Raw genomic sequence first — 15,541 nt, 5'->3', positions numbered from 1 at the left:
AAAATTAAAAAAAAAAAAAAAAAAAAAAAAAAAATAGGAGAATCAAAAGCTAAAAAATCAAAATATGAAAATCAAAACTAAAAAATCAAAACCTAAAAAATTGAAAACCTAAAAAATTGAAAACCTAAAAATCAAAATATAAAAATATCCCAATCAAAACCTAAAAATCAAAAACCTAAAAAATCAAAATATGAAATTTAAAAACACAAAAATCAAAACATAAAAAATGAAAATATCAAAATCAAAACCTAGAAATCAGAAAATCAAAATGAAAACCTAAAAAATCAAACACACAAAAATCAAAATATGAGAATCACAATATCAAAATATCAGAATCAAAACGTAAAAATCAATATATCAAAATGAAAACCTAAAAAATCATATACATCCAAATCAAAATATGAAAATCAAAGGCATAAAAATCAAAATAAGAGTATCAAATACATAAAAATCAAAAACCTAAAAATTGAAATATCAAAATAGGAGAATCAAAATATGAGAATCAAAATATGAAAATCAATGGCATAAAAATCAAATCCTAAAAAATCAAAATATGAGAATCAAAATATGAGAATCAAAATATGAAAATCCAAACACACAAAAATCAAAACATCCAAATCAAAATATCAAAATCAAAAGCATAAAAAGCAAACATACAAAAATCAAAATATGAGAATCAAAACCTAAATACCAAAAGCCAAAAAAACAAAATATCAAAATCAAAACCTAAATACCAAAAGCCAAAAAAACAAAATATCAAAATCAAAACCTAAAAAATGAAAATATCAAAATCAAAAACCTAAAAATCTCAAACCTAAAATTCAAAACCTAAATATCAAAATATCAAAATCAAAAAATAAAATATAAAAACATGAAAATCAAAGGCATAAAAATCAAAATATGAAAATCCAAACACACAAAAATCAAATCCTAAAAATCAAAACCTAAAAAATCAAATGCATAAAAATCAAAAACATAAAAATCAAAATATGTAAATCAAAACACACAAAAATCAAAATATCAAAATGAAAACATAAAAATCAAAAACCTAAAAATCCAAATATAAAAAATCAAAATATGAAAACCTAAAAATCTCAAAACTCAAAATCCAAATACACAAAAATCAAATACATCCAAATCATATACACCCAAATCATATACATCCAAATCACAAACACACAAAAAATCCAACCACCCCCAAAACCAAAACCCACACACAAACACCTACCCAAACGTCAACATATCATCAAATACACAAACACGAATCATTTTATTAAGTTCCTATGTTCCAATTCATACAAATTCAATTATTTGAAATTTCATATATATATAAATATAAATATATATATATATATCTATATACCCACATAAATATATATATATATATATTTGTGGTGTGGTGGACGTACTATGTGGGTTTCAAACATAGTGGTACAAACATAGTGGTATATATACATAGTGGTATATAAATACCCACATATATATGTAACCACGTGCATATAGTGGTATACATATACATATGTATATATACATATTACCACATATATATATCACCACATATATATTGTGGTATCACAATATAGTGGTACTATTAATACTGTGGTATATTATATTTTGTGGTATAGGTGATACCGTGGTTATAATATCACGTGGTGGTATATATATATATATATATATTTTATATATATCATCACGTGGTGGTATATATATATATATATAGGTTTATAGGTTTATATATATATATATATATATTTCATAATATATATATATATTATGTTATATTTTATATTTCATAATATATTATATTATATTTCATATTATTTCATATTTCATATTATATTATATTATATTTCATAATAAATTATATTTCATATTATATTTTATAATAAATTATATTTTATAATATATTATATTATATTTTATATTTCGTAATATATTCAAATATATTTCATATATATTTTATATTTTAAAATAAATTATATTTGATAATAAATTATATTTTATATTTCCTAATATATTATTTCATATTTCATAATAAATTATATTTTATATTTCGTGATATATATATTATACAACTTATACAACAAAAAAAAATACAAAAAAATACAAAAACAAAAAAAAAAATACAAATCTTATGTATTTCGTATCTCATATTATATATACATATATATATATACAAATAAACATACCGTGATATATATTTTATCTACAACATATACTATATATATTAGTGTTTTATTGGCGAAGGCGACACGAAGAGACGAAGAGGACATAGAGATGTTAAATAAACATATATAAACATATATATATTTTGTTATCGTTTTTTTTTTTATTTTAATTTTTTTGTATTTTGTATTTTTTTATAAAAAAAAAATATTTTATATATTTTTTATATGAAAACGTTTCGAACAAAATAAATATACAAACACAAATTTTGATATATATATATAAATATATATCGATACCTATTACATACATACATATATATATATGTATAAAAAAATACGTATTCTTACGTAAATACATATATATATATATATATATATATATATATATATATATATATATATATATATATATATATATATAATACTACAAACTAATCGAAAAACTAATAACGATAGAAAAACTAATATAAAATTACAAACATACATATACATATATATATTTGTTATATATACACTATAGTGGTATATTTCAATAATATCATTATGAATAGGAATGATAATATCATTATACTCATAATAATATCATTACAAATATACATAATAATATACATAATAATATCATTATATTCATAATAATATCATTATATTCATAATAATATCATTATTATAATAATATTATTATGTATATTATTATGTATATTTGTAATGATATTTTCATTATGAATATAATGATATTATAATTCCTATTCATAATGATATTATTATGAATGTACCACAACATACGTATATACCACGATATATATACCACTATATTTGTGTACCACTATATATATATACCACATACGTATATACCACCATATGTGATTACCATGGCACATGTGGGCAAAAAACAGAAATATCTAATATATTTTAAATGCAAGAGATAGATAGATATATGTGGGTAGGTTGGTATGTGACACTGTATTGCTACTGTATTACCACTAGGTTGTGACACTACATGTATGTTATGCCACTGGTAATTTTGTGTTGGTGATATTTTCGTCAAAATGGGGGCAGAACAATCGAATACTAAGAGCAGTTTGCTGAAAAATTTTACGTACTTGATAGATAATGAAAATAAAAATGGAAGATTTCAACCTAAATTAATGTATTTTGATTACTTGAATTTTTTACTATATGAAATAGAACATAAAGCATGGAATTGGAAAATATATAGTGATTATGTAGAACAACATGGAAAAGGTGGTACTCTTACAGGTGAGGAAAAATTATTTTGTGGATGGAAGGAAATACAAGAACAAATATTCCATAAATTGGATGAACAAATAAAACCTCCAAATCAAAAGAAATATAATTGGACCGAACATGCATTACCACTAATAAATATAGGAGGAAAAAAATCAGGTATTAAAGAAGATTGTAAAAAAAAAAATATAGATATTAAGGCTATCAAAGAATTGCAGAGTCCTATTTTTCCAGCTCTACCTGGAGGAACATCAAGTACTTATTGTATTGGTTTAAAAACATCGAAAGATATACATGTACCTCTACGTCGTCGAACACTATTAGTTGAGGAAATACATGAATATCTTAAAGAAATTAGTGAAAAAATTACGAACAGAAATATTTTACAAGAAGTGATAGAAGGTAAATTAGAACCAGCAACACAAAGAGGAAATGTTGCAGTTAGTCTGAAAAAGGAAATGATTGATGGGTTAAGTATTGAATTTAGCAAACTTATAAATGAAAAATATAAAGATACCGAACATGATAAGTTTTGTAAAGAATGGCAACGTACAATGGATGATTACCATACATTATTTCTAGGAGAAGATATAGTTGACGAAAATGAAAGTAAAGGAATTCAATGTTCAATAAAACAAATTGAATCGAAGGTGGGAGGAAAAGCAATAGATTTTAAAAAGGAATGGAGCAAACATTTTAAAACAATTGTACAAGAATTATGGAAAAAGAAATTTCACGATCGAAATACAAACAAACCTTGTGATATATCTAGTGAAAATAAAACCCAATGTATTCGTTTCTTTGAAGAATGGGCAGAAGAGTTCTGTAAATTAAAAAAAGAACTGGGAGATATGATTGTAACAAATTGTAAAAATCAAAATAATTCGAACTCTTCAGAATGTACAGGAGTATGTAATATATATGAAAAGTTTTTGAAAGAGTCACAACCGTATTATGATAATTATAAAAATACATGTATGGAACAAAAATATGGATATGATGATAGCACAAAGGACTTACTAGATCGTTTCATACAAGCGGTTAGTAAAAGTATGAATGAATGCTGTAAAGATTATGGTGACTGTAATGACCAAGAATTATTTCAACTTAATAACGATAAAAGTAATATCAGATATAAATGTTTTTGTAAAGAAGGAAAATATTATTCAAAACAGGATAGTCAACAAGAATGTAAACAAATCCTAAATACTGGTAGTACAGTTCAAGGTCGCTCACTTCCTGCACAGTCACTTGCTAGTATGTCACAAAGTGGTGTTTCTTCTAGTGCCGCGTGTGGAGCAAACAGTGGTGGTAAAGGACCAAGTGCCACCGTGAGTACTATAGCCACCGCAATTCAGACGGAGGTAAACAAACAAGCAACTACTAGTGGTAAAGAGGGTACTGACAGTAAGGGGGAGCTCAGAGCAGAATTAAAAGAAGCAAAATTTGGAAAGACTGGAACTAAGCTGACTAATGGAGATGCTTGCTCGCTTCAAAAAGACCAACATACTAATGATGAACGTACATATGACTCTACGGCTAATGGTACACAAGATGGTAAACATAGTGGCCCATGTACAGGAAAAGGTGGAGTTGACAAAGACAGATTTAAAATAGGAAAACAATGGAAACCGCATGACAAAGTTGATGATAAGCACAAAGGAATATTATTTCCTCCTAGAAGACTAGATATGTGCACTTCAAACTTAGAAAATTTGAACACGAAAGATGGAAGCCCACTTTTAGGTGATAAGGCAAAGGAATCATTATTAGGAGATGTATTATTAGCTGCAAAAGAGGAAGCACAAAGCATAATAGATCTGTATAAAGAAAAGAATCAACTAAGTAACCTAAATGAACAAAAAGACAAAGAAACTGTATGCAGATCTATGAAAGCTAGTTTTGCTGATATCGGAGATATTATAAGAGGAAGAGATATATGGACTAAAGAAAGTGGTAATAAACAACTACAAGAACGTTTGGTAAAAATATTTGAAAAAATTAAAGGAAATACTCGACTCCGAAATATATATAAAGATGGTGATCCATATACCGAAATGAGAAAAGAATGGTGGGAACTAAATAGAGATCAAGTATGGCAAGCAATGTTATGTGCAAAAGACGGCGGTACATCTCCATGTGATGATACATCTAGTGGTTCTCGTGGTCCTCCTCGTGGTCGCGGTCGTAGTGGTAGTAACACACCGTTTGATGACTACATCCCCCAGAAACTTCGATGGTTAACGGAATGGGCCGAATGGTTCTGCAAGGCACAAAAAGAGGAGTATAACAAGGTGAAACAGGCGTGTAATGGCTGTAAAGATATTAAGAAGGGTGAAACATGTACAAATTGTGCAAAATGTAAAGAAGAATGTGGTAAATATCAAAAATTTATTGAAGAATGGAAAAAAGATTGGGAAACACAACAAAAACAATACAAAACATTATACGAAGGAGCAAAATCTAGTAGTAGTAGTAGTTCTGGTACTATTGATGAAAATCAGAAATATCTTGACTTATTTTTAAACAAATTACAACAAGCAAATAGTGGTAAGAATACCATTTATGATAGCGCTGAAGGATATGTACAAAAAGAAGCACATCGTGGTGATTGTAATACACAAAATGAATTTTGTGAAAACAAAACTGGTGGTACTAACGACAAATATGTGTTTCTCCCTGCACCTAGTGACTACAAAGTTGCGTGTGAGTGCGATAGTTCGACACCATGTGATGTGGTGAAAACACTTATGGAGAAAAAGGATCAAGGTGCAGGTAAAATAGATGGGTGTAATAAAAAAGAACACGCAGATTTTGATTGCAGCAATAATAGCGTTGATACAACAAATCATAATGGAGCATGTATGCCTGGTAGGAGACGAAAATTATGTGTAAATTATTTGAAAAGCATGAAGGGTAATCAACAAAAAGATTTAAGAGAAGCATTTATTAAAACAGGAGCAGCTGAAACTAATTTGTTATGGGATAAATACAAAACAGATAACAGTAATAAGACAACGTTAGATCAAGATTTAAAAGAAGGAAAAATACCTGAAGAATTTAAAAGAATCATGATGTATACTTTTGGTGATTTAAAAGATTTATGTTTAAATACAGATATATCAGTAAACGATACAGGGAAAAATCCTCATGTGGAAGAAGCAAAAAATAAAATAACTACTGCTTTCTCAAAAATTAATAATGGCCAAAACTCTGATGATGCAAAGCGTAATAAATTTTGGGAAACTAATGGTCCACTTATTTGGGAAGGGATGTTATGTGGGTTATCACATGCTGCGGGGGGTACAGACCAAACGGAACGAGCAGGTGTTAAAACAAAACTCGAAAACAACAACTACAAGTATGGTAGTGTCACATTTGGTGATGGTACTACCACTGGTGTGACGTTATCCACGTTTGTGGCTCGACCACAATTTTTACGCTGGATGACCGAATGGGGGGAACAATATTGTGTGACACAGGCGAAGGAGTACCACAAGGTTGAAACAGCATGTAAGAAATGTAATCCCAGTAATCCTAGTACTGGTACTAATGGTAAATCAACATGTGATAAAAAGAGTCAAGAATGTTCTGGATGTGAACCTGCGTGCCAAAAATATCAACAAATGGTAACAAAATGGGAAGGTGAGTGGAAAAAACAAAAAGGAAAATACGAGAAATTATACAAAGAAGTAAAACAAAATGGCAGGACTGCTTCTACAGATCAAGAGACAGTTAAATACTTGAAAACATTATCTAGTGATGGTAAAAAAACCAATTATGATAGTGCTGGGAAATATTTGAAAGAAGAAGGATATATAAGTGAATGTCAGGTACAAAAAGATTTCGCTAGTGGTAGTGCCAACGAATATGCGTTTAAAGATTACCCCCATACGTATACATCCCATTGTACGTGCGAACAAAAACCGCCACAAAAACCCAAATGTACGAATAATAAAATTCTTGATGCGGCAAACATCAAACAATATGACGCAGAAAATGAGGTGCATCAAAGTGGTATTCGTGATAAGTTAAGGGGAAATTTATCACAAGCACAATTTGGAAAGAGGGGTAAGGACAGTAAACTGAAAAAAGAAGAAGTTTGTTCTCTTAAGAAAGATGAACATACTAATGACGTTAGACATTATACTCCTAATCCTAGTAGTGATCCTAAAGATCATCAAGGACCATGTACAGGTAAAGGAAATGGAAAAGAAGCAAAAGATCAACGATTTATTATAGGACAATCATGGGAAGAGGGTGGAGTTACAGAAATGCGTCAAAACCATGATAAAGTTCTTCTACCTCCTAGAAGAAAACATATGTGTACATCAAATTTAGAAAATTTAGGAGCAAGTGGACAACTGGGCGAACCACTTAGCAAAGTGGAAAACTCCAAATTTAACCACTCGTTTTTGGGCGATGTCCTCTTGGCCGCCAAATTTGAAGGCGACGATATCGTACACAAACTTAGTAGCAAAAGTGACATTCCAGGTATATGTAATGCTATGAAGTACAGTTTTGCCGACTTAGGTGACATTATACGTGGGAGAGACTTATGGAGTAAAAATAAAGATATGGCGCAGTTAGAAACACATTTAAAGGCAATATTTGCTAAAATATACGAAAGCGATACTAATATCAAAACCAAATATAAAGACACCAGTGGCGGCAAATATACCACACTACGTGAGGCCTGGTGGTCGGCGAACCGCGACCAAGTATGGAAAGCACTAACATGCACAGCTCCCGCGGAGGCAGACCTATATATACCAAAACCTAAAAGTGTGACCGGCACATATACGTTCCAACGTTATAAGTGCGGCCGCGACTCGTATGTCCCCCCGGACGATTATATCCCTCAAAAATTACGCTGGATGACCGAATGGTCCGAAAGTTACTGCAAACAGTTGGAGAGAAATTTTTGGTGGGTCAAAGCATTTTGTCAGGCGTGCAAAAAAGCGAAACACACATCAAAGGACACTGTGTGTGAACGATGTAGAGCTAACTGTAAAGTATATAAAGAACATGTTAATAAATGGAAAGATGATTGGGAAAAACAACAAAGACAATATGAAGAATTATACAATGGTACTGGTAGTACTCATAATGATGATATTAAAAAAGAACATGAAAATTTTCTAAAAACAGTAAAGGAAAACAACAAAAACCTTTGTGATGGTAAAACTAACGACACAAACGAGTACAAATCCCTATCTGATTATGTTACTTCAATGGGAGGAAGTACTTATTGTAATGACACAACGCAAAAAAAATTTGAAAAAGACACAAAGAATGGTAGTGACGACAGTGTATTTAAGGAACATCCAAATAAATATGACACGGAATGTAAAGATGATGATAAGAAACCTAATACACCTACGACGACACCAAAACCAACGGCTCCAGAAAAAGTATGTGAAACGGTGAAGGAATGTATTGAACAAAATGAACAACAAATAAATAGTAACAATGGTCAAGGATATTGTAATGAAAAAAAAGACCCATTTAATTGGGAATGTGATGGAAATAAGTTTAAAGATGGAGAAGGACCTTGTATGCCCCCTAGGAGACAAAAATTATGCGTACATTATTTGAAAGATTTGAATGGTAGTAATAAAACTACAGATGATTTGAGACAAGCATTTATAAAATGTGCAGCTCTAGAAACATATTTTGCTTGGAAAAAATATAAGGAAGATAAAAAAAAAGAGAAATCTCCAACAGCAACCAACCTACATGAACAATTAAAAAATGGAAATATCCCTGATGACTTTTTACGTTCCATGTTCTTTACATATGGAGATTTTATGGATTTGTGTTTAGATAAAGATATAGGTAAAACAACAACAGGTGATGATGTAGATAAAGCAAGAAAAAATATAGATAATGTTTTTAAACCAAAAAATGGCAAACCTAATGGCAAAGTTGATGAAACAGAACGTGAAAAATGGTGGGATGAAAAGGGTCTAGATATTTGGCATGGAATGGTTTGTGCCCTATCACATACTGTAGGTGCTACTGAAAAAGACTCAGTGCAAGCAAAACTTCTTGAAAACTACAAATATGACTCTAATAAATTAACTTCTAAAATGGATCTGAATGTCCTCTACAGTCATACAACTCCTCAATTTTTAAGATGGTATACTGAATGGAGTGAAGAATTTTGCGATAAACAAAAAAAAGAGTTCGCACAATTATACAGTAAGTGCAATAAATGTAATGTTAAAACTGGTACTAAAACATGCGACAATGAGACTGAATGTAAAGAATGTAAAAAACAGTGTTCACAATATACAAATTTTATTAATAAATGGAAATCTGATTGGGATAAACAAAACCAACATTATAATAAGGTGAAAAATGAAGATCCATATAAAGATGCTCCTCTTGTGGACAGCAATACCCCTGCACACGAATATTTATATGAATCATTAGAACTTTTTGGATTGCACGATAATTGTATGAAAACGGCCTCGTCACAACCACAAAAAAGTGGTGCCACCACTGGTGTGGATATGCCGCAAGCGTTAGATCAATACCCGCCAGATAAAGACGAGTATGAGAAGAAGTGTGAGTGCCAGGAGGACACGAAACCTGGTGGTGGTGGTGGAAGTGGTGGTGGTAGTGGACCACAAAAACCACAAAGTCAGAAAGAGGAGTGTAAAATTGAGGAATATATTAAAGAAAATGATCAGACAAAAGCACAAAACAGTGGTTCTGGAGGAGGTTGTAATGAAAAAGATTTTAAAAATAAAAATTGGGATTGTAAAGATAAGATTGATGAAAAATATCGTGATGGACCCTGTATGTCTCCTAGAAGACAATCATTATGTATTCATTATTTATCACATAGTGAGGAAAAAAATAAAATAAATAAACCAGATGATTTGAAAAATAATGTTATGAAATCTGCAGCATTAGAAACATATTTTTTATGGGAACAATATAAAGGAACTCATAGTGCTGAGGCCAAAAAATTAAAAGATGGTGAAATTCCTCCTGAATTTTTACGAATGATGTTCTATACGATTGGAGATTTTAAAGATTTAATTACAGGAAAAGATTTAGGTATTCTATCAGGTAATAACACTATAGAGCCAAAAGTAAAAGACATATTATCTAAACAAACTAGTGCCCCCAAAGAACCCAAAAATTGGTGGAATACTATTGAAAAAGAAGTTTGGGAAGCTATGTTATGTTCTTTAACGCATCCAACAATTGGGGGTAAGGACGAAATCAAAACCAAGTACAAATATGACGAAGTCAAATTCGGTGATCCTACCACTGGTGTGACGTTAAACCACTTTGCGAGCCGCCCACAATTTTTACGATGGATGACCGAATGGTACGACGATTATTGTCAAAAGAAACACACAAAATTGGAAGCGGTAAAAAACACATGTAAACCGAGTAGTAGCGAACTCAAATGTGATGACACATGTGATGAAAAATGTGGTGAATACACAAAATTTATGGAGGAGAGAAAAACACATTGGGAAAAACAACAAGGATATTATACTTCAGAAAAACAAAAAAGTGGACAAAATAAAGATTATACTGAACCAGATGCTACCAAATACTTACAAAAAAATTTTACTGTTACATGTGGTGACAATTCAAGTGGTGCCACACCACAAAGTGGATCCACTGTTGTGGAAGAAAACATCGACGCGTTGACACAAGTACAGTCACCACCACCAGCGTCACCTATATATGACGTTGATGTGTATTGTGGGTGCAAGAAATTTATAGGAGACGACCAGGAGTATACTACTATTTCGGGTCAAAGTAACTGTAAAGGATTGATGAGTGATGTCAATGGAACAAATGGTAAGAAAATTGAATGGAAACATAAAAGTAATGAGCATGGATTTACAAACATGAAAGATTTGTCTACTGACGTGTTTTTTCCTTCACGTAGACTAAGTATATGTTTTCAAGATATTGATAGCACATCGAATAACGTTAATAATAAAGAGGAATTGAGAAAACAATTGATGAAAGTGGCATCAACAGAGGGATATAATTTAGGACAATATTATAAAAAAAAGAAAGAAAAAGAACAAACAGGAACTCCTGAAGAACAAAAAAAATATGCCTATGATGTTAGTCCCTGTAATGCTATGAAATATAGTTTTCTTGATTTGAGAGATATTATTATAGGAACTGATAACTTAGAACCACCAGAAAATGGGACAGAAAAAAATTTGAATAAAGTATTTAGTAGTGCGTCGTCTTCTGGTGGACAAACAAATAGTGTTGACGGAAACCCTGGTAGTCCGGAACGTCAAAAATGGTGGAACGATCACGAGAAATGTGTCTGGAAAGCTATGTTATGTGGTTACAAAAAAGGACGTGACGACAACGCATCTAGTGGTAATCCTAAACCTAGTGAAGAAGAACTAAAACAGTGTGACCAAATACCACAAGATAGTGACTACCCCCTTGGTAATGACCGCGCTAGTGGCAAAAACCTCCAATTTTTACGATGGTTTGCCGAATGGGGGGAAGACTTTTGTAAAAAATACCACGTGGAGTTGGGGAAATTGGAAAAGGCGTGTCAAAATTTTACGTGTGGTAGTAGTAACGGTAATCAACAACAATGTCAGGATGCGTGTAAAGTATATCAAAAATTTATTGAAGAATGGAAAAAACAATATGATAAACAAAAGAAAAAATATGATGAACTTAAAGGAGAAGACAAATATAAGAATGTTGATGGAGTAAGTGGTTCAACTCATGCTTATCAATATTTAGACAAATCGTTAAAAAAAAGTTGTCCAAATAGTGGTACAACTAGTGGTAATTGTAATTGTATGGGTGAAAAATCGTCACAAACCACGTCCTCTAGTGGTGCAAACATGCCAAAATCCCTAGATGACGTTACAAAAACTGACTACAAAAATCAGTGTAATTGTAACAACCCTAGACCCCCAAACCCCCCGAAACCGATGCCAAATCCAAATCCAGCACAGGGACCAGGACAAAACCAGGATTCACAAAACCCAACCAGTGGTAAAAACATCGACACAAAGGGACAAGACCCGGATTCACAAACACCATCACCATCCTCACCTGGTAGTAGTACTGACCCAAAACAAGGAAAAAACCCTGATTCATCTGGTGGTACCCAACCAAGTGGTGGTCAAAACCCTGGTACTACAGCTCCAGAAAATATGAATTGTGTTGAAAAAGCGGCAAATAAAATTAGAGAAGAAGTAGCGGTAAATAAAGTGGATAGTGTGAAAGATAAATTGCAGGGATCAGAAAACCATGGTGTATATACAACAAAACAAAAGGATGATTGGGATAATAGTGAAATATGCACAATTACACCTAGTACAGGACAAACCAATACATGTAAAAATAATGAAAATCCTTTTGATGATAAGAACGTATGGGATTGTAACAACGACAAACTTAAAGTGGCCAACCAACATATATGTTTACCCCCCAGAAGGAAACATATGTGTCTAACACCATTAGAAACTATAGACACATCAACAACCACAACTTCTGACGCATTATTTAAAGAAGTGTTGCGTACTGCTGCTAATGAAGGAAAACATTTGAAAGACAAATGGGAACAAACGAAAAATACGAAGATGAAAAAAACACAAATATGTGATGCTATGAAATATAGTTTTGCCGATTTAGGTGATATAATTAGAGGTAGGGATAAATATACAGATAATAATAGTAAAATAGAAGATAATTTAAAAAAGATTTTTGAAAACATTAAAACACAAGTAGGTGGTGGTAAATATACTAATGGTAAAAGTGAAGATCCCCCCTATAAAACATTACGTGAACATTGGTGGACAGCTAATCGTGACAAAATATGGGAAGCAATGACTTGTTCTGCTCCGCACGATGCAAATATTTTTATAAAAAAACAACAAAATGGTACTAATACTGAGGTACAGTATTATTGTGGGCATAAAAGTGACCCACCCGTCGACGATTTTATACCGCAACCTTTACGTTGGATAAATGAATGGTCTCAAGCATATTGTAATGCGCAAAACTCTATGTTGGAAACGATGAAAAATTGTGAAAATTGTAAAAACGAGACTAATGTCGGCTGTAAACAGAAAGTCCATGGATCATGTAAAGAATGTAAAGAAAAATGTGATAAATACAAAGACTTTGTTGATAAATGGAAAACACAATATGATATTCTCAAGAAATCATATGAAAACATATACCAAAATGGCACAACTACTGGAAAAAAACCTAATAGTGTTGATGAAAATACAAAAAAGTTTGTAGAAAAATTACAAAAAAATTGCCAAAACATCCAAAACACCCAACAAACACAACAAACACAACAAACTCAACCTCCAGATACTCTTGATAAATATCTTGATAAAGGAAATAATTGCAAAAAATTCACCTTTGATGAAAAAACATCTAATGGTAAAAATTATGCTTTTGAAACACCTCCAAATTTTTTTAAAGACCATTGTGGTTGTGCACAAAAATTTGAAGAAGTGGATCAGTGTCCTGTTGAGAAAAACCATTGTGACGAATATGGTAAAAATGGTACATATAGGTGCCCAAGCAAATCATTTAATAGAAATCCGATAGAATGGACGAGTAGTTTTGTAAATAAAAAAGTAAGCAACTATGATGCTGTTATGGTTCCTCCTAGAAGAAGACATTTATGTTTTAAAAGTATTAAACAATATGCTGGTAGGGTAAATGACGAAAAAAAATTTAAGAAACATATTCTTGATGCTGCATACAATGAAGCTAAAAATTTATGGGAAATATATAGTAATGATCAACAAAAAGCTCTTGAGGCAATGAAATATAGTTTTGCAGATATAGGAAATATTATTAAAGGTGATGATATGTTAGATGATGATATGGGTTCAGGTAAAGTGAAAGAAATATTCAAAAGGATCCAGGAAAAAGAAAATAAACAAAATAGACATTCTATCCAAAATAATAATGGAATTGATGATGAAATAAAAAAAAAACGTCAAAATTGGTGGGAAAATAATAAAAAAAAAGTTTGGAATGTTATGATGTGTCATTATACTGGAACAGGGAAAACATCAACTAGTTGTCCATCACATGATAATATTGATGAAGAAGATCAATTTCTTCGATGGTTAACAGAATGGGCTCAATATTTCTGTAAAGAAAAAGTAGAAGAAGTGAAAGAATTAATTACGAAATGTAAAAGCAACATTAGTACAAACCAAATTAAAACTATGGATCAAATAAAAGATACTTCTTGCACAGAATTAAGAAATAAATATTATAATTGGCGTAATAATAGACAAGTAGAATGGGAAAATCTATCTGAAAAATATAAGAATGATAAAAAGAATAATGGAAAATATAAAGAATGGCCATCAACTGCAGATTCTTATGTCAAATTAAGATGTCCCGACTGCGACTGTACTTTTGAAGAATTAGAAAAATTATATGGAAAAAACCAGGACGAACAACAATTTGTTAAAACATTAATCAAACAAAATACTATAAATCAAAATCAAAAGCAGGATACATCTAGTACAAAAAACGTTGAACCTCCACCTGTACCTCCACCTGCTCCAGGACCTGCTCCACCTGTTCTGCCAGATTCAGGATCAAACCCTGGACCAAATCCTTCACATCCTGGTGGTACAACCCCGTCACAACCACCCACACCATCCGAAACCCCCATATTATCTTCCACTCTTCCCGTTGGAATAGGAGTTGTATTAGGTTCTATTGCTTTGTTATTTTTTATGAAGGTAAGAAGAAATATATGTGTAGTTGTATGTTTTTATATGTTTTATATATATATGTATATATGTATGTGTGGGTTTTTATATGTGGATATATATGTATTTTATATTTATATTGAAATATAGTAAGAAAAAAAAAATTAGATATATATATATAAGGTATATATTGGAATATATTTGATGAATAAATATATGAGAATAAATTTGTTGAAAGAAAAAAGAAATATATATATAGATGAAAAAAAAATTTCAGAAAAATTTAAAAATATAAATAAAAAAATGAGAAATTTTTTTTTTAAATATAAAAAAAAAGAAATAAAATAATTTCAGAAAAATTTAAAAATATAAATAAAAAAATGAGAAATTTTTTTTTAAATAAAA

At 30.8% G+C, this 15,541-nt stretch overlaps 1 protein-coding gene across 1 annotated transcript; it reads left to right on the top strand.

Moving 5' to 3' along the window:
* Window positions 1-3,214: 3,214 nt before the first annotated feature.
* PADL01_0023800 (erythrocyte membrane protein 1, PfEMP1, putative) lies at window positions 3,215-15,289 on the top strand (the record flags this gene model as incomplete). The annotated part of the gene is made up of 2 exons (XM_028680473.1): window positions 3,215-15,166; window positions 15,287-15,289. 2 exons carry the CDS (start codon window positions 3,215-3,217, stop codon window positions 15,287-15,289), a joined length of 11,955 nt encoding a protein of 3,984 aa, XP_028541251.1.
* Window positions 15,290-15,541: the final 252 nt, after the last annotated feature.

The sequence above is a fragment of the Plasmodium sp. gorilla clade G2 genome (assembly GCF_900097015.1).
Source record: "Plasmodium sp. gorilla clade G2 genome assembly, contig: PADLG01_00_32, whole genome shotgun sequence".
Taxonomy (NCBI): domain Eukaryota; phylum Apicomplexa; class Aconoidasida; order Haemosporida; family Plasmodiidae; genus Plasmodium; species Plasmodium adleri (nom. inval.).
Note: the sequence above shows the minus strand (reverse complement) of the source record. Positions and strands in the feature narration are given on the sequence as shown.